General features: G+C 38.8%; 1 protein-coding gene across 5 annotated transcripts in view; it reads left to right on the top strand.

Annotated features, from left to right (window-relative positions):
- CDKL4 (cyclin dependent kinase like 4) overlaps nucleotides 1-21,156 on the top strand; it is a 95,160-nt gene that overhangs the window by 1,338 nt on the left and 72,666 nt on the right. Inside the window, exons 1-3 of one of the 5 annotated variants that reach the window (XM_054547636.2) lie at nucleotides 765-2,611; nucleotides 3,025-3,178; nucleotides 17,842-18,068. In XM_054547636.2, coding sequence (XP_054403611.1) covers nucleotides 17,901-18,068 — 168 coding nt within the window. In that variant the 5' untranslated portion in view covers nucleotides 765-2,611; nucleotides 3,025-3,178; nucleotides 17,842-17,900. Of the gene's footprint in view, nucleotides 1-764; nucleotides 2,612-3,024; nucleotides 3,179-3,853; nucleotides 3,958-15,516; nucleotides 15,738-17,841; nucleotides 18,069-19,257; nucleotides 19,429-21,156 lie in introns of those variants that run through there. The other 4 variants (XM_024242564.3, XM_054547632.1, XM_054547635.1 and 1 more) reach the window with 4 other exon arrangements.

Consider the following 21,156-nt stretch of genomic DNA (forward strand, 5'->3'; position numbering starts at 1 on the left):
GTTTAATCTGTATATAGTAACACTAAAATATATTAAGAGGGGAAAGCTTTATTTGTTTCATAGTTAAATTCTCAAGTACTGAATTTTGGTCCCTCAAATCATGATTTGTATTTGATATGTGATTTCAATTTCATGAAGCATTAATATTTCCACACAGGAGAGAAGGGCATCTTTTGCAGAAACTTTGACTTCCTGATAAGAAAAGTCAAACATTCACACTTTTCTGGTTAGAGGCAGGGGTCCACAAACTACAGTCCTCAGACCAATCCAGCCTACTGCCTGTTTTTGTAAATAAAGTTTTAATGGAGCACAACACCACGTATTCACTTACATGTTGTCTATGCTGCTTTTGTGCTATAATATTAGAGTTGAGTGGCTTCTGAAACACTATATGGTCTGAAAAGCCTAAAATTCTTACTTTGCTGACCCTTTACAGAAAAAAATGTGCTAGTGCCTGGGTTAGAGAAAGTAAGGAAGCATTGGGAAATGCAGTTCTGGAGGTAAGGAAGGGGAAGATGAAGAGGGAAGAACTGGATTGGGGATCAAGAGGCACCATTTCCACTATTGCTTATGCCACTACCTGTCACAATGGCCTTGAATAATTTAACAGTTTCCACATCTAAAATCATACAGATGCTAATAACCATAACAACTGAGTTCATTTATCACTTTTCCCACATTGTGAATAATCCTATCATTAATGACTAATGACTTTTTTGACACATCTTTGTCAGTATAACATTATCAATTTGCTGAAAAGCAGAGACTGTTGGAAAAGATTTTTAAGTGAAGATTTTTAAGTGATCAAGATTCTGTTCTTGGCTCTTACTGACAGGGTTGTTTAGTTTATCCTTTTGCTGAACCACTTTTTTTTTTCAGTTTTTAAGACATAAGTTATATAAAGGGTCATATCTCAAAAAACGTTAGTCATCACATTTAGCTGTTAAACAGTTAGAAACATTTTCAAAAAATCAAATACACAACTGGCTGTGTATTACCCAGGAGCTTTCTAAGATATATCTGGAGTCATAATCTTGAGGGCTGAGGCTCAGTAACCTATATTTTAATAAAGTTGTACAAATGATTGATGTGCATCGCAGCATGAAAACCACTGGTGGGCACTAAATTTAAATCAGTGCTTCTGAGTGTGTCCAAGTGTGCCTCAGAATCATCTTTGGTAATAGTTAAAAGTGCAAATTTCTAGATTCCACCCAGGAATTTTTGATTATGGATCTTTATGTACACAAAAGGAAGACAGCCACTCACTTAAATGTTGGAAACAATCTATTTCGTCTTTATTGAAGTTAAAGCAATCTTCTTATTAGCTAATTGCATAGACACTGGTTTTGAGAAGAATGAGATCAACTGGTTATGGGCCTAATGGCATCATTCAGCTTGCACATGTGACTCTGATTTCATTAGAGACCAGGAAACAAAGGACAGATTCTATTAGTTTTCACCATTACTGGCGGAGAGGTGAAAGTATGTGCTATACAAAATAATGGGTAAACACTAAGAGGGCATATAATACGTTCCCAGTCCACGTATATGTGTGCCAGGTACTCATCTGCATGCTTTATATAATCCCACTTAAGCCCCAGAGCACCCCTGTGAGGTGTTATTAACTCTGTTTTACAGATGAAGAAACAGGCACAGAAAGTTTTAGCAGCTTGCCCAGGACTATAGCTGGTAAATAATACAGCAAAATTTGAACCTCAGCACTTGATTCAAAGTGTATTCTCTTAACCACTGTGCAAGACTATTATATAAAATACATGTGGTATATCCACTGCCCACTACAACAGACTCTCTCATTCTTTCTTCTAAAATTAGATATTTTTTTCTCCAGGTGTTGGATTTCAGATTTTTATTTTCACTGTTTCTGCACAAGAGATATTAACTTCTGTCTTAATTTTTTGCTTTACCGAAAGGCATTTTTCTTATCCAAATTTGGTATAAAGATAAAAGGATTTACATAAAATTTACAGTTAAAGTATATTAAGTAGTCAAAAGTCATTATAACAAAGACTTTTTTTAACTTTTGTGAGACAATTACTTATACAACATATAGTGATTATTTACAGTGTAGCCAAGGCACTTTACTAGCACTGGAGAAGAGATGGAAAAGGTTTAATTCCCAGCCAGTATTCATCCAAGGAGCACACTTGGATGAATAAAGGCAAACAGAAGTAAGCAGTATTAAAACAAGGTAAAGGCCCAGTGTGATGGCTCAAATCTCTAATCCCAACACTGGGAGGCTGAGGTGGGAGAATCACTTGAGCCTAGGAGTTCAAGATCAGCCTGAGTTACATAGCGAGGCTACTTCTCTACAAAAAATAAAATTAGCCAAGTATAATGGCACATGCCTATAGTCCCAGCTACTGGGGAGGGAGGCTGAGGCAAGAGAATCGCTTTGAGCCCATGAGTTTGAGGCTGCAATGAGCTATGATTGTGACACTGCACTTTAGCCTAGGCAACAGAGTGAGCCTCTGTTTCCAAAAAAAAAAAAAGGCACAAGAGGTTGTGCCTAATTCTGCTTTGTGTAGTAAGATTTGTAAACCAGGTTGTTGATAGATGAAGAGAAATTTATCATATGCAGGAAGAAAGCAAGGTAGGAACCTGTAACCTAGACCAAGGCATATGCAAATACTGCATGTTCAAGAAATAGTGACATTGAATTGAATGAACCAGAGTTTCGGGTGCCTGAAGCAGAGTAATAGGGCAGGAAGCTGCATAAAAAGATGGGCCTGGTTGTGAAGAGCCTCCTTATGAGAGAAGCAGCTAGGAATCAACAGTTTCAGAAACTGGAGAGCAAGTATCATGAAGATATAAATGGGTTGATGGATTTGTACATAAGGTGATACTTGCATACTTAATGAGAAATTTTTCTATAGCATGATAGATGGTGGAAATTATATAGGAATTGGATAGATGTGAATTTTATGAGTATTTGACTTTCGTGGAAGTGTATTTGCTCTCAAAAGAAGGAGATAAAGGTTTTTGGTTTGGTTTTGTTTGTTAAAGATGGGAGATTTGAGCATGTATCTAAGCAAATGAAAGAAGTGGAAAAGAAATGAGATGGATGAGAAAAGGAGAAGACAGTCACCTGTTTAGGGAAGTATGGAGATGCTAAACCTGGCCATGATCATGGGGAGCATTTTGCTAATGCTGAAACAAAGTACGTGTGTGCTTATTAACATATAGCATTTCTAAGTTAGTCCTGGGAATAAAATGGGTAAGCTCTAGCCAAAATTCTCTTTCCCAAGTAATACATTATCTCCACATAGCATTCATTACATTATTATTTGTTTCATTGACTTTCTTCCCTAATAGGTGTCAAACCTGTGTCTGATTCTTAGGCCCCAGGTACTAGTACAATGCTAGGTGAATTAGGAAAATGGCCTCTGATCCATAGCTGCTTTTCACGCAAAAACCTACAGAAGTCTGCTGAAAAGGTATTTGGATAATTAAACAAGACCGCAAAGTAATGACTAATGACAGAGAATCTTGCAAACTGAAGGTCTCTGCCCAGGCAGGGAAACGAACTAATTAATATTCGAGTTACGTGTGCTGTTTTTTAGTGCTCTCGATGCCTTGGGAAAGAAGGGGACATGGTGTAATCACAGTATTAAGGGGAAAGGGGTTGAAATGTTTCCTGAGCGTTCTCATGCAACTTTTGCTCCGTTCACAACCTGATGCTACAAGCTCGGCCCCGAGGTTATACCCACCAAGAGGAAGGATCAGGGCTGGGGCTGCGAGCGCCAGGGAAACCCGCTCCGGAAGCCGCCCTGCCCCGCGCGCCCTAGCGTGCCGGTTGCCCGGGAGACGCTGCGGCGGTTCCGCTGGCTCCGAAGTCGCTGGGTACACGGCCGCCTCCTCCGAGCGACACGCGCGGGAGCTGGGGCTAGGGCTGTTCGGCGCTGCTCGAGGCTGCGTCACCGTCGCCTCGTCCGTGCAGTAAGTGCGGATTCTGCCAGAGGCGGGGGAACTGGGGGCAGCGTGCGGGGTTGATGGGGTGAGCCACGGGGTCTAGACCGCGGATCCCAGTTGCGGGAACCAAGAAAAGTTCCCCGAAAGAAAAGCGGGACCGCCTTCCGCTTCGGTGGCCCCTGGAAGGGAAGGGTCGGGTTAGAGGTGGCAGCACTGACCCGGTGCGGGTCCTTCGGGGCGGAAGCGGTGCTGCCCGGGGAGTGGGCGGCGGCGGGGGCCGAGGAGCGCGCGAGGCGGAGGCCTACCTATGGCCGAGAAAGAGAACTGTCATTAAATGAAGAAGGCTGAAGACCAGAGGCCTGGAAATAAAGTGGATTTATGCTTGACTTGCAGATCTGTTATGTGCACACACGAAATGTGATATATTTAAACAAAATTACTTTATCGGATTATGTATAATTATGTGGTATTCTGGTTTTCTGGGGATGCTTTTAATTAGTCTGATTGTATTGTCAACTGGACAGGTTTATAAATAGGTGTGTGTACTTTTGAAATTCAATAATTCAGTGTTATGTTGATAAAACAATGATTTAATGGCCCATTTTACTGATTAGTTTTATTAAATATAAATTCATGTTTTGTTTGGTTGAAAACAATAAGAACAACATAGGAGGTTGTGACTTTAACAGCCTGTGGATCCCCTAACTGATCTGGCCTGGTCTTCAAAATCTCTTTTTCCCTCGTCATTCCTTTTTTTTTTTTTTTTTTTTTTGAGACAGGGTCTCACTTTGTTCCCCAGGCTTGGGGGCAGTGGCGCCACCTTGGCACGCTGACCTCCCAGGTTCAGCAACCTTAACCTCCCAGGTTCAGCGATCCTCTTGCCTCAGCCCCACAAGTAGCTGGGACTACAAAGGAAGGACACCACGCCCAGCAACTTTTTTTGTATTTTTAGAAGAAATGGGGTTTCACCACGTTGGCCAGGCTGGTCTCGAACTCCTGGCTTCAAGTGCTCCACCTGCCTCGACCTCCCAAAATGCTGGGATTACAGGTGTGAGCCACCACGCCCGGCCATCCCCATCATTCCTAATGCCACTGTTTACGTAAGAGTTTCCTAAAGCTCCTAGATTAGAAAATGTGTTTTTTCGCTGTTCTTTTTTTCTACCTCTCCCTTTCTTGATTTTGTTTTCCTTCTTTCAGTGTATTCCTTAGGCTGGCTTGAGTCCTCAGGACTTGATTTGTGATACAATCATGGAAAATAACCTACCTCCAAGTCTGTTCTGTTTCTGTGTACATCATTTTGCAAATCCTTGAGACTAAGGAAATTAAATAGAAATTTTCAAAGAATTTAGTGAGCCACTGAAGTATCTATCTACCTCTTTCGATAATCATAAGTGGGCTCAGTTCTATACCTATCTGCCTTTGTACACAGAACTTTAACTTGCGAGTCAAATATTTAGTAAATTCTGAAGTCAGGAAGCCCTGTAGCCAAAAGGTATAAAGCTTCAGTTTGAAGGTCAAAGATGACTATGAAAAATAATTTGCCAGGCATGGGTGGCTCATGCTGGTAACTGCAGCACTTTGGGAGGCCAGGATGGGAGAATCACTTGGTCCCAGGAATTCAAGGAAAGCCTAGGCAACATAATGAGACCCCACCTCTAATGTTTGTAAAAATACAAACATTAGCTAGGCATGGTGGCACATGCCTGTAGTCTCAGCTACTCAAGAGGCTGAGGCAGGAGAATTGCTCAAGCCCAGCAGGTACAGGCTGCAGTGAGCCCTGATCGTGCCACTGCACTCCAGCCTGAGTGACAGAGTGAGACCCTGTCTGTTAAAAAAAAAAAAAAAAAAGGAAAAAGAAAACTATTTTCAACCAATTGAATCTACTTTCTGCCAATAGCTATATTACCATTTAATCTTGATTTCTTGTCCAAGTACTGTATTAATAATCAAAATGTACTTATTGCCTTTGCTTTAAAAAGTAAGTCATTTTACATATTTAGTAGAAAGGTTGGAAAATAACATTATGGTAGGGCTACAATGGAGGTCCACTATGTGCCAGACAATAGGCTAACAATAGAAGGCAATGTGATAATGTTTTTGAAAGGGTGAAAGGAAGTCGTTAACATAGCGTGCGAGCAGAGAAAGAGCCTGCTTTTGGGGATTGGGAGAAGCTAAGCAGAAAGACATTTGACTTGAACTTGAAAAAGATGAAGATTTAAGGGTCAGACATTCTAGGCAGGGGTATGAAAGGAGGCTTAGAGTCCTGGAAGTGTTTGGGGAAGAATCTGAGAAGTGATGCTGGAAAGGTAAATTGGGGCCATGGCATACAGAACTGTAAATATCATATTACAGTTTGAACTTTATTCTGTGGCGTTTGAGCCCATAAGACATTTCCGAGAAAGGATGATGATATCTGATCCTGTTGATGTTTGAGAAAGATGTCTTTGGTGTAATGAAAGTAAATATAAAGGAGAAAAGTGAGATAACACCCTTTAAAATAACTCTTGATATAATAATTTCAAGCTGGCAATAAGAGTGTAATAAACTCATATATCTGGACTCACTGTTTACGTTTTGCTCAATTTTTATGTTGTTTATTGTTTTCTTTTTCAGTGTGTGTATAACACATGCATATTAATTTTTCTGTACCATTTGAGAGTAAGTTGCAGACATCAGATCCCTTCACCCGTAAATACTTCAGTGTATTCCCAAGAACTAGGACATTTTCTTATATAATCACAGTACAAATTACCAAAATCAGGAAACTGATATCAAATCCACAGTCGAAATTTAGATTTCGCCAATTATCTTAGTAGTATCCTCTATGGTCATGTTGTTCCCCAGTCCAGGATCCAGTTCAGGATCACACATCGAATTTTGTTTTCCCATCTCTTTAGTCTTCAATCTGGAACAGTGCTTTGATCTTTTCTTTCATGATGTTGACATTTTTTATTAAGAGTACAGGCCAGTTATTCGTAGAATGCCCTTCGGTTTGGCCATGTCTATTGTTAACTCATAATTAGATTTAGGTTTTGCATTTTTGCCAAGAATACCACAGAGGAGATGTGCCCTTCTCACTTGCACATTTGTCTTTTCTAGAAATTTCCTGTAATGGAATTATAAAATATGTAGGATTTTGTGTCTGTCTTCTTTCACTTAGCATTATGTTTTGGGGCATTTGGTTCTTTTTTTTTTTTTTTTTTAATGTTCATCTACATTATAACAAGTTCATTCCTTTTTGTTGCTGAATAGTATTTCGTTGCATGGATAATCCACATTTTGTTTACACATTCATCAGTTGAGGAACATTTGGATTGTTTTCCGTATAGGGACCTCTTATGAATAATGGTGCTGTGAACATTTGCTTACATGTCATTGTTAGATCTATTTTAAAATTTTTCCTGGATAGATACTGAGGAGTGAAATTGCTGTTTATGGTTAATTTTTAAGTTAAATTTGTGTTTAACTTTTTTTTGAGACAGAGTCTCACTCTGTCACCCAGGCTGGAGTGCAGTGGCACAATCTCGGCTCACTGCAACCTCCGCCTCCCAGGTTCAAGCGATTCTCCTGCCTCAGCCTCCCAAGTAGCTGGGATTACAAGTGTGTGCCACCATGCTTGGCTACTTTTTGTATTTTTAGTAGAGATGGGGTTTCACCATGTTGGCCAGGCTGGTCTTGAACTCCTGAGCTCAGGTGATCCACCCGCCTCAGCCTCCCAAAGTGTTGGGATTACAGGCGTGAGCCACCATGCCTGGCCCTATGTTTAACTTTTAAGACATTGCCAAACTGTTTTCCAATGGAGCTGTGCTGCTTTACATCCTCACCAGTGATGTGTGTGAGTTCCAGTTTCCATCTTATCAACACTTAATATTGTCAGTCTTTGGATTTTAGTCATTCTAATGTGTATGTAATGCTATCTTATTGCAGTTTTAATTAACACTTCCCTAATGGCTAACAGCATCCTTTCATGTGCTTAGTAGACATTTGTGTATCTTTGGTAAAATGTCTATTCACATCTTTTGTCCATTTTTAAATTGGGTTGTTTAACCTCCTATTGAGTTGTACGCATGCTCTATGTATTCTGGATACAAATATTTTATCAGATATAAGATTTGCTAATATTTTTCTTTAGTCTGTGGCTTAGCTTTTCAATTTCTTAATGGGGAAATTTTTTGAGGAGCAGAAGATTTTAATGTTGATAAATTCCATTTTATCCATTTTTTCTTTTATGAGTCATGCTTAATGGTGTCATATCTAAGAAATCTGCCTAACTGAAAGTCACAAAGATTTTTCTCCTCTTTTTTTTTCTAGAAGTTATACAGTTTTAACTCTTACATTTTGGTGTTTGTCCATTTTGAGTTAATTTTGCTATATTGTATGAGGTGTCTGTCTACTGTGTGTGTTTGTTGTTTGTTTTGCATATGGATATCCAATGGTCCTGGTATCATTTGTTGAAAAGACTATTCTTTCCTTGTCGAATTGCTGCAGCACCTTTGTCAAAAGTCACTTGGGCCAGGTGCAGTGGCTCATGCCTGTAATCCCAGCACTTTTGGAGGCCACGGCAAGCAGATCACTTGAGATCAGGAGTTCAAGATCAGCCTGGCAACATGGTGAAACCCCATCTTTACTGAAAATACAAAAATTAATTGGGCATGGTGGCACACGCCTGTAATCCCAGCTACTTGGGAGACTGAGGCAGGAGAATCACTTGAACCCAGGAGACAGAGGTTGCAGTGAGCCAAGATTACACCACTGCACTCCAGCCTGGGTGACAGAGTGACACTCTGTCTTAAAAAATAAAATAAAAATAAAATAAAAATTAAAAAGTCAATTGACCATAAATAGAAGGGTTTATTTCTTGACTCATTATTATGTTTCATTGATATATGTCTTTATGCTGGTACCACAGTCTTGATTTACCATAACTTTATAGTAAAATTTTAAGTCAAATTTAAGATACATTTTAAATATAAATATTCTAAATTTGTTCTTTTTCAAAGTTGATTTGGCTATTCTGGGTCCTGTGCATTTCCATATAAATCTTAGTTTCAATTTCTACCCAAAAAAAGCCTGTTGGAATTTGTATAAGGAATTAATTTTTTTAAATTTTGTTTATTTTGGCTTTTAGACACAGGGTCTTGCTGCATTGCCTAGGCTAGAGTGCAGTGGCATAGTCATAACTCACTGTAGCCTCAAACTCCTGGGCTCAGGTGATCTTTCCACCTCAACATCCCAAGCAGCTGAGACCACAGGCGAGGGCCACTAGACCCTGGCTAATTATTTTTTATGTTTTTAGAGACAGGGTCTCACTATGATGACCAGGCTGGTCTCAAACTTTTGGGCTCAAGTAATCCTTCTGCCTCAGCCTCCCAAAGAGCTGGGATTACAAGCATGTGCCTCCACTCCTGGCCAGGAATTAGTTTATAGATGAATTTATGAAAAACTGATGTCTTGCTGGGTTTTCAAATCCATGAACATGGCATTTTTCTCCTTTTATTTAGATCTTTAATTTCTTTCAATGGTGTTTTGTAATTTTCAGTATGCAGGTCTTGCACTTCAGTTGTTAAATGTATTCCTGAGTATTTTATTCATTTTTACGTTAATGTGGATGGAATTGTTTTCTTAACTTTATTTTCAAATAGTTTGCTGCCATTATATAAAAAGACGATTTATTTTGCATATTGATCTTGTATCCTACTGCACTGCAAACTTGGTCATTATTTCTAGTAGACTTTTTATAGATTCATTAGGATTTTCTGTAGATAGTATCATGTCATTTCTGAATAATGACAGTTTTACTTTTATTTTCTTTTTTAAAAAATTATTCATATATATTGAGCACTTCATTTAATAACTATTTATTTTATAGAGACGGGGTTCTTGCTGGGTTATTCAGGCTGCTCTCAAAATCTTGGCCTCAAGCAATCCTCCCACCTTGGCCTCCCAAACTGTTGGGGTTAGAGGTGTGAGCCACCGTGCCTGACCTTAATTTTCATTTTCAATGTATATGCCTTTAATTTCTTTTTCTTGCCTTATTGCACTGACAAGAACTGTCAATACAATGATAAATAAAAATAGTGAAAGCAAACATCTTTTTTCCAGTCTTAGGGGTAACACATTCAATCTTTCATCATTAAGCATGATGTTAACTGTAGATTTTTCACAGATGCCCTTGAGGAAGTCCTCTTGTATTCATCATGAATGAGTGTTGGGTTTTGTCAAATTCCTTTTTCATGTGTACTAAGATGATCATGTGATGTTTTTCTTTTATTCTATTAATATGGTATTTTACATTATTGATTTTCAGTATTAAATCCACTTTGCATTCCTGAGATAAGTACCACAGAGTCATGATATATAATCTTTTTTATGTTTCCGAATTTGGTTTGCTAATTATTTTGTTAAGGATTCTTGTGTCTACATTCACGAGAATAATCTGTGTTCTTGTGATTTCTTTGTCTGACTTTCTATCAGGGTGATATTGGCCACATAGAATGAGTTGAGACATGTTCCCTCCTCTTCTATTTTTTCAAATAGTTTGCAAAGGATTGATATTAATTTTTCTTTGGTAATGTTTGGTAGTATTTACCTGTGATGCTGTCTGATCCTGGGCCTTTCCTTGTGGGCAGATTTTTAATTACTGATTGAATTTATTTACTTGTTATGGTTGTAATCAGATTTCTATTTCTTCTGGAGTCCATTTGATTATTTTGTATGTTTCCAGGCACTTGTCCAACCAACTTGACTAATTTTGTTGCATAAACTTGTTTGGAATATTGTCTTTTAATTTTTTTAAATTTCTGTAGTATGGTCCTAATTTTGATAACTTTTATTTCTTTCTTTTTTCTTGCCTACTCTAGCTAGAGCTTCACTTTTGTTGATCTTTTCAAAGAACCAGTTTTTGTTTATTGTTTTCTATTGTTTTTCTGATGAAGAGTCAACCATTATGCATATTGTTGTTCCCTTGTATACGAATCGTTCTCTCTTTTCAAGATGTCGTCTTTAGCTTTCAGTAGTTTGGCTATGATGTATCAAGGCGTGGATTTCTTTGTGTTTATCCTATTTGGAATTCATTGAACTTTTCAGACCTGTATATTAATGTTTTCCATTAAATTTGGAAGGTTTTGGCCATTGTTTCATAAAATATTGTTTTCTGCCATTTCCGCTTACTCCTCTCTTTCTGGGAATCTCATTACATGTCTGTTGGTATTATTGATTTTGCCTCCATCGGTCTCTGAGGCTCTGTTCATCTTGTTTTTCTTCTTTCTTTCATTTTGACTATTTTTTATTGGTCTATTTTACTGATTCTTTCTTCTGTCATCTCAGATCTCCTGTTTGTCCCATCTACAGGATTTTTCATTTCTGGTTTTTTTTTTTTTTACTCTAAAATTTCCGTTTGGTTCTTTTCTTTATTTTCATTTTTTTGATTGAAATTCCCTCTTCATTGAGTCATTGTCCTCATATTTTTCTTTAATTCTTTATATTATAATTTGCTTTAATTATTGAACATATTTATAACAGCTGCTTTGAAGACTGTCAGCTAAATCCAACATCTGAGTCTACTCAGAATCCATTTTTATTGACTTCATTTTTTTCTGAGTATCAGTCACACTTTCCTTTTTCTTAGCATGTCCCATATTTTTTTTTCTTTCTTCTTCTTTCCTACTTCCTCCTAAAATCCAGTTTTATCTCCTAATTTTTTTGTTGAAAACTTAACATTCTAGGTAATATTATAGCAATTCTGGGGTGTTTGTTATTGTGGTGGTTGTTGTTTTGATACAAGGTCTCACTCTGTCTACAAGCTGGAGTGCAGTGGCATGATCATAGTTCTACTGTACTGTAACCTTGAACTCCCAGGCTCAAACCATCCTTCTGCCTCAGCTTCCTGAGTAGCTAGGACTACTGGCATGTACCACCACACCCAGATAGTTTTTAAAATCTTTTTGTGGAGATAGGGTCTCACTGTATTGCCCAGGCTGGTCTTGAACTCCTGAGCTCAATCAGTCCTCAGGCCTCAGCCTCCTAAATAGATTAAGGGCATTTTTTACTCTCACCTATTGCCTATTTGATTATCAATAAGCTTGTTCATCTTTCTTTCCCTCTTCATTCTTTTAACATAATTTAGTTGCATTACTTTCTACTTTGTCAGAATTTATAATATTTATTTCTTATTCTTCCACTCTTGTTTCTACCTTTACTTTGGTCTTTAAATATATCAGATGCTCACCATAAATCCTTTTGCTGAAATTTTTCTAGTCAACTCTTGGTTGGATGAAGGCCTTTCACCAATACATTCAAGAGGACTATGGGTACAGTATTCCTTGAGTTCTTGCATGTTTTAAAATATCAGCTGGGTGTGGAGGCTCGTGCCTATAATCCCAACATTTTGGAAGGCCAAGGTGGGAAGATCAATTTAGCCCAGGAGTTTGAGACCAGCCTGGGCAGCAAACCAAGACCCCATCTTTACAAAAATAAATAAATAATATTAACCAGGTGTGGTCCCAGCTACTTGGGAGGCTAAGGTGAGAGGATTGCTTGAGCTTGGGAAGTCAAGGCTGCAGTGAGTCATGATTGCACCACTGCACTTTAGACTGGGCAACAGAGCAAGACCCTGTCTCAAAAAAAAAAACAATAAAAAAAATTTTAAATGTTTATCTATAGCTTTAAACTTGAAGGACACAGCTTGGCTGAATATAAAATCCTTGGTTTTCATTTTCCCTGGAGTTTCTTTAAGATGCTGCTGCACTGTTACTTTGTAGTGTACATTGCTCTTGATAAGTCTGATGTCACTCTAATCCTCTCACACTTATTTAATATATTTGTCTGGAGGCTCAGAGAGTATTTTCTTTATCTTTGATTGTTTTATTCAAATATGTCTTGGAGTTGGTTGTTCTGGGTCAGTTTTCCCAACTACCTAGTGGGCCTTTTCAATAGATATAATTAGCTTTTATTTTATTTCCAGAAAATTTTCTTGGATTATTATTTCAACTATTGATTCTGTTTCATTGTTTTGTCTTCTTCAGGGACTCCAGTTATACATATGTTGGGACTTCTTTTCCTGTCTCCATTTCAACTTTCTGTCTAAACTTTTACCTTTTTTTCTTCATTTTAATTCTCATAATTACTGTTCTGCCTTTCTTTAATGCCCCAATCAAATTTTCACTTGAATCTATTCTCCTATCAGCATCTCATAATTTAGTCATTTCTGATATGATTTTGTCTTTTTCTGATGATTCTTTTCTGAGTTCAATCAACTATCTTTTTATATCTTTTTATCCAAATCTACACATCAGTAGCCAAAAGAAAAAAGTAAGAATATAGGCCAGGTGTGGTGGCTCACGCCTGTAGTCCCAGTACTTTGGGAGGCCAAGGCAGGTGGATCACGAGGTCAGGAGATCGAGACCATCCTGGCTAACACGGTGAAACCCCACCTCTACTAAAAAATACAAAAATTAGCCAGGAGTGGTGGCATGCGCCTGTAGTCCCAGCTATTCAGGAGGCGGAGGCAGGAGAATCGCTTGAACCCGGGAGGCAGAGGTTGCAGTGAGCCGAGATCGTGCCACTGCACTCCAGCCTGGGTGACAGAGCGAGACTCTGTCTCAAAAAAAAAAAAAGTAAAAATAAAATTCATATATATATATATATATATCTTCTTAAATAATTTTTGTCCACTTGTGATTTGAATTTCTGATTCAGTGTGACTTTTTCATATCTCCAAATTGTGAGAGGCTATTTAAATCAGTTTGGAGTGTTTGTGTTAGTTTTCTTTTGCTTCATGGTTAGATTTTGTGTGTGTGTTTTTTTTGTAAATGATTTTCATTAACTGAAATTTTTGGGTTCTCATTTCTTTTTTCTGACAATAATAGCTTGTATGGGGACGGCTTTCCCCTGTTTCATTTCTCGGGCAGGTTTTGGCTGTTAGAAACTGGCTATCATCCTAGGCCAAGAGAGTCTTTTCTGTCACTGTAGTAAAGTGCAGTTTCTTTCATTGATGACACTTTTTCCCTGTCTTAGTGGTGATAGGAGGATTCGCATGTCCTTCAATTCAGAATTCTCTTTTGTCTTGCAAGATGCCAAACGTATCCTTCTCGCTTCTTTTTTCCTTCACTGTCCAGTCACCAACAGATGTCTTTCCCTTCCCTCTTGTCCTTTTATTCCCCAAAAATGGTGCCACACTGACTAGTGCTACCTTGAGACCCATGTACTTTTACAGCCCTTCCTTGTAGTGAGTGTTCTGATCTACCAGGACACTCTTAGGGTATTTTTACACTTGTGATGTGTTTTCTCTTTGGGAAGGAGGTGATCTTAAGTCTTTCTTAGGCCCTTCTTTTACTCTTCTGTGTTTCTTACAGCTTTTTAGATCTCATCCCTCTCATATCTTTGCCTTCTGCCAAGGTTTACAGTGGGAGCTCGAGATAACCCCTCCAGAATTTAGGCTTTTCTTTTCTTTTTTTTCTTTCTTGAGATGGAGTCTCGTTCTGTCACCCAGGCTGGAGTGCAGTGGCATGATCTGGGCTCACTGCAACCTCTGCCTCCTGGGTTTAAGCAATTCTCTTGTCTTAGCCTCCCGAGTAGCTGGGACTACAGGCGCCCGCCACCATGCTTGGCTAATTTTTTGTATTTTTAGTAGAGATGGGGTTTCATTGTGTTAGCCAGGATGGTCTCGATCCCCTGACCTCATGATCCACCTGCCTCAGCCTCCCAAAGTGCCGGGATTACAGGCGTGAGCCACCGCGCCCAGCTAGGCTTTGCTTTTCTACCTAAGTTTGTAGAGTCCTATGTCTTCTTGTTATATTGAAGGCATTGGATTTATGTGGTTTTATTTGTCCTGGTTGATTTGTATTGCTTCGTGGAAGATATATGAAGAGATTAGGTTTAGGCAGCAGTCACTGTCCTTGGCTACCTCAAAGCTCCCCACCACGTGTACCTTGACAAGCCATTTAGGCATAACGTGGAGCATGTTTGTGAACATTGGGTATGGACAGAGGATAAGAAAGAAGAGAAGGCATTTGGTTTAGAATGTTCCAATTTTTAGATGATTGTGTCCATTCATGTAGAGATATTCATCAAGCAGTTGGATAGTTGGTCTGGATCTCAAATAGATTAGGAATTACTGCCTCCAGAAACTGTGTTATAATCCTAGTAAGCTGGAATTAGAGCCGTAAATTCCACAAAGGAATTGACAGGAATTGGTCTAATTCCTGCTTGCATACTCAGACTCATTTTCCATGAACATATAGTAGGACTTTTGAAAACAGAAATATTGAGCGGTTACTAGGTGAAGTACTATTTTCTGGAGCTTTATTTTATTGTATTTAGCAGTTTGGTTGATGTGATTACGAGATCTAAATATTAGTCTGAGGAATCAGTCATTACTGAATCTGTTGAGAAAAAAGAAAAAACATACATCAATAGGTCAAACAACTACCTAGAGAGAAATAATAAAATAATGCATAAATTAAAACTTCATAATTAAGCTTCTTGTCATATTTATAGTTTCCCCCAATGACTGTAGTACTTATCAAGTAGGTTAAATTAACAAATCTATAAAGTTTTATACCAATAACTTTATCGCATTTTATTTTAGAGACAGGGTCTCACTCTGTCACCCAGGAAGTAATACAGTGGTACAATCATAGTTCACTGTAACCTCAAACTCCTGGGCTCAAGTGATCTTCCCACCTCGGCCTCCAAAAGTGTTGGGATTACAGGCATGAGCCAATGATCCCAGCCAGATGCCAATAACTTTCTAAAGCAAATTCCCAGTTTCTCCTACTCTCTTTCCAGCCATCTATTACTATGCAAAGGTATGCATGCTCACATCTAAATATCTTTAAAATAATAATACATAGGTAAAAATACAGTATAACTAATAAGGCTTTCAGAACATAATCTGTGATGGATTTTCCATGTGTTACTTGAGTGTGTATGCTTGAATTTTCTTTCTTTAATAAGAGAGGAAATCGAATTCATTCCCCCCCAAAAAAAGCACCACTGTAAAAAATAGTATGTCAGTAGTCATTATATCCAGGTAAACATTTTTCTCCGTTGTATATTTTTATGGTGGCAAGTGAAAGTAGATGATTTCTTTCACCATTGAGATAATCTGTAGATGGAAAAGACAATATTATTAGAGAAGTTTTAAAAAATGTGTACTCATTTGAAACAAGAGAAATTTACAAGTAGTCAACTCTTTCACTTGACATTTTGTTAATACCAAGACCTGGATAAAGTGGTTCTTCGAATGATACACTCTTTTTGTTTGTTTGTTTGTTTGTTTTTGTTTTTGAGACGGAGCCTTGCTCTGTCGCCCAGGCTGGAGTGCAGTGGTGCGATCTCAGCTCACTGCAACCTCCACCTCCCAGGTTCAAGCGATTCTCCTGCCTCAGCCTCCCAAGTAGCTGGGATTACAGGCCTGTGCCACCACACCCGGGTAATTTTTTGGTATTTTTAGTAGAGACAGGGTTTCACCATGTTGGCCAGGCTGGTCCCGAACTCCTGACCTCAGGTGATCCACCTGCCTCGACCTCCCAGAGTGCTGGTATTACAAGTGTGAGCCACTACGCCTGGCTGAATTATGCATTCTTTTGCACTTAACTGAGAGGCTGTGTAATGTAGTGGTTAAAATTGTGTTCTTTGAAATCTCACTGCCTGGGTTCTAATTCTGTATTACCTTCACTGTGTCTTTTCTCATCTGTATAATTGGATAAAAATAACACCTACTTCATAGAATATTTGTGCAGATTCTATGTAATTTGCATAGAACAATGTTAAGTGCCATTATTATTGTAATTGTTATTAGGTTATATTAACAAGATTCTGCTGGATAAAGTGGGTTGGGGTTTTTGAGACTAATTAGAATTTTTCTATTTTTAATTCTTAGACTGATTTATTTAAATATGTTGGCCTTAGTCATCATGTTTAACGTTTAATTCGGTCACCAAAACATTCATTCAAGAATGGATGACACAAAACAGAAAAACCCAGTATTTCCATAGAAATCGCTATAGATGTGAAAGAATTCATGAAGAATGAATGCTTTCTTTGCGTTTATTATTTTCTTTTGGGGCTAAGAACTTAAGAATCTGTTCTTCCATGAAAATAAAAGCTAGGAGCAATAAATGCCCTAAAAGGATTTTGTTATTGTTTTGTGTTTTTGAGACAGAGTTTCACTCTTGTTGCCCAGGCTGGAGTGCAATGGCACAATCTCAGCTGGCTTCAAGGGCCTCCTGAGTAGCTGGGATTACAGGCATGTGCCACCACACCTGGCTAATTTTGTATTTTTAGTAGAAATGGGATTTCTCCATATTGGTTAGGCTGGTCTTGAACTCCCAACCTCAGGTGATCCGCCCACCTTGGCCTTCCACAGTTCTGGGATTACAGGCTTGAGCCACTGTGCCTGGCCTGTTAGTGTTTTTAAAGGCTCCTTTGTTCAATGGCCCACGCTCTTTCTTCTCTCCACCAGGTGGAAGTATAGCACTTTTTGTACCATGTCTTCTTACACAACTCCTCCTAGTCATTGTGTATGCACTTGGGTTAGAAGAGAAAAGATAAACAGCATATTCCAGAGTATGAAATGTTCCTTCAGCTGGATTTTACAGCATCATATTTCATTTATTTGCTTGAGGATAATGAAAACAATAGATGGGATATAAGTTTCCTTTCCACAAATTCTTTTAATTCAACTGAGGTCAACATAGAACCATTGTCAGAAATAGCATATGAAATCTTTTGATAGCTGGAAGAACTGCAGAGGACTAAACTAACAAAATAATATCCAGATATTTTTAAGTGGATTTCCAATTAATTGATGAATATAAACCTTTGGCATGTGGGCAAATTGGTTTTATATAACCTGTGAGAACATTATCTTTTATAGCTTGATTAAGGCAAGTCTACCTTATTTTCCAGGAGCAGCATTGTACTACAAGTCAATCGATACAATAATAATTTAAGTCACTTCAGCTATAATGGAAAAGTATGAAAAATTAGCTAAGATTGGAGAAGGGTCTTATGGGGTTGTATTCAAATGCAGAAACAAAACCTCTGGACAAGTAGTAGCTATTAAAAAATTTGTGGAATCTGAAGATGATCCTGTTGTTAAGAAAATAGCACTAAGAGAAATACGTACGTTGAAGGTAAGTTAACTTTATATATATGTAAAATATCATGGAATTGAGTGAAATATGCATGCTAAAATTACAAAGAATTTTAAAGTTATTTTTCCCCCATTGGACTTAAATTCCTTTGTATCAGCACCTTTGGGTAATAAGTTGATTATCACTTTGGACTTTGGCCACTCTGATTTTGTCTGTGTATGAATACAGCTATAGATTGTTATATTGAAAAGAACTTTTATTCTTGTTAGTAAATATCCTAAGTCCACTCACCCCAGTGTTTACACTCGCCCCCAACCCTGGCCCTCCTCTGGATATCCCTCCAAATACTTCCCCTACCAACCAGCAACTAAAAGAGCACCTCCTGGCACAGAGAGTCAGTCCCACAGGACCGCACCAGTGCCCTGGTAGGCATCGACATTCATTGGTTCCTGTCTGCACTGCACCACAGGTTCTTAGACATACTGAATATCACCCCCGGTGACATACACATTTTTTACATAAAGGTTTTTGTTATAATTGTTTTCACTCTGATAAGATTTGACATGTAAGATTCCCAAGTTCTCAACGTAAATTTTTTCTTAACGCTAAATATCTTACACTTTTAGAACTATAAGCGACCTTAGAGATGCTTCTTATCCAACAACCATATTTTCCGCAGAGGAAACGGAGGTCTGGGGCAGCACTTCTCAAATGTTAATATGCATTGGAATCCCCGGGGACCTTGTTGAAATGCAGATTCTGAGTTGGGAGGTCTGGGGTGGCCCCGAGATTCCGCAGGGAGTGCGGAAGCTGCTGGTTTGTGGGCTACACATTATGTAACAAGACCCTGTGATTTCGAGGACACACAGGCAACCTTCATTTTTGACACGTCGTCGGTTTTTAGAAAATCCCCAGAAATTCAGTTTGTAAGGGAGGATAATGTCACTAATAATTATCATATTTTCTCTCATTTTCAAATATTATTTCCCACAGGTTTCCTCAACTAATACATACTAGGGTTTTGTTTGAAATATAACTTGATAAGTCTTCAGGAACACATCCATCATGATTAAAAAAAAAAAAAAAGTTCACTATTACCTCTCAGCCAGCAGAGGGCGCGCCGGTCAGCTAGCCGGCTCTGGCACCCTCACTGAGCTAAGCTGCAGGGCGGGCCTGAACCAGGCAGTGTGGCTTTCTAATAAAAATAATGCTTTTTTTTACCTGTCAGCCTCTCCGTCCCAAGTCTTCAGATGAAGTTAATGCTCAGGTAGTACCTTCTGCATTACAAGTGCCCCAACTTGAGAATGAGGCTGTAAGGTAAAAACTAGCCTGATTACGGCTCAGCTTGGTCTCTGATGAAGGCCCTCAGAATGTCGGAATGTCCATCTTTCTGCTTTTGGTGTGTTGTGTCCATGTATGTCCTGAACAGCTCCTTCTGTGATCAATCGACCTTACTTTCCTCACGTAGTCTTGTTATTTAAATTGTTTGCCTCTCTCTCCTTACTACCTGTTTTTCTTTAGGCAAGTTACTGTTTTCCTGGGCTAGGTTAGCTTCATTTGTAAAGGCGATATAAATTGCTGACCTACCCAAAGACAGGAGATTGGACCAGGTTTAACCTTGACATTGCATCAAACTGTAGTATCTGTAAATCTTTTACTCCCCTAGTAGAGACCCTGCTTTGCTTCCACACTGTGGTTTTGCAGCAGCACAAAGCCACTGGCTTTTTAGATGACCTAGTCTCTTCCACTCTTTGCCTTTCTGCTCTTTTAGGCAGTGGAGCACATAGAAAACAAATTGGTTTGGTGTTTTGGGCTTTTCTTTTTTTTCCCCTTAGAGAGATGGGGTCTCAGTGTGTTGCTTAGGCTGATCTCGAACTCCTAGGTTCACGCAATCCTCCTGCCTCAGCCTGGGCATATTTTTAATATATAATGGATTCTCTTTTCCCCAGCTGTGGAGCAGCAGGCACACAGTTTTAGGGTGACATTTGTTTTGGTCAAGCTATGCTTATGTTAATAAATACTGAGGGTAGAGTCATGCATTGTGAGTCTCTGTACCTAAAACTTCCTACTGGGCCTGCTATTTGTTGAGCTTCTACTATATGCAAAATGCTGTGTTCTCTCTATATATCTTTCTGGGTAAATGGTAGAGAGTTTGGAAAGTAGATTTGTCTACTATACTGGGAAAACAACAGGGAAGATGGGTTAGGAATAAGAGTGATCATGTATCCTGATTTGCCCAAGACAGTTCTGCTGTATAGTTTTTGTCTCAGTGTCCTGCCTGGTTCACATCCCCTTTCAAAAGTGTCCTGGTGTGGCCAGGCCCAGTGGCTCACGCCTGTAATCCCAGCACTTTGAGAAGCTGAGGCAGATGGATTGCTTGAGGTCAGGAGTTTGAGACCAGCCTGTCCAACATGGTGAAACCCCGTCTCTACTAAAAATACAAAAATTAGCCAGGCGTGGTAGCACGCACCTGTAGTCCCAGCTACAGCGAAGGCTGAGGCATGAGCATCACTTGGACCCAGGAGGCAGAGGTTGTAGTGAGCCGAGATGGCACCACTGCACTTCAGCCTGGGTGACAGAGCGAGGAAAAAAAAAAAGTGTCCTGGTGTGTATGCTGAATTATGTGGTCACCCTAGTTACAGGCGGAGTGACCATATGTGCTGTTTGCCTGCGATAGTCCTGGCTTCTACGCATTACCATAGTTTGGAGGATAAAATTATCTAATCGCTGTAGTGATAGTCTGTCCTACCTAATCAGCATTTTTCCTTGGGTTTACAATATTAAACAGAGGCTGTCTTGTGAAATGCTTCAGTTTGGGAATAGAATTTAACACACAAAATATCTGTGCATAAGAGAGAACAACAGAATCAAAGAACAATGCTGAACATATAATAAGTAAATTTAAAACACAGACTAATTGTGGGAACTTCTAGAATAGACAGTTTATTCCGATTTGATGGTTAGGAATGAGTATTACTGGGAGCCAACATTAGAATCCAGACTGGATTTAAATCCATAAAATCCATGGCAATATGTAAGCTGAGTGGATATTGATTATTTTTATAGTCCTTACTCAATAATTTCATTTCCTCAATTTTCTACTCAGGTTATTTTATGACTTGTATAT

The sequence above is a fragment of the Pongo abelii genome, chromosome 12 (genome assembly GCF_028885655.2).
Source record: "Pongo abelii isolate AG06213 chromosome 12, NHGRI_mPonAbe1-v2.0_pri, whole genome shotgun sequence".
Taxonomy (NCBI): Eukaryota; Metazoa; Chordata; class Mammalia; order Primates; family Hominidae; genus Pongo; species Pongo abelii.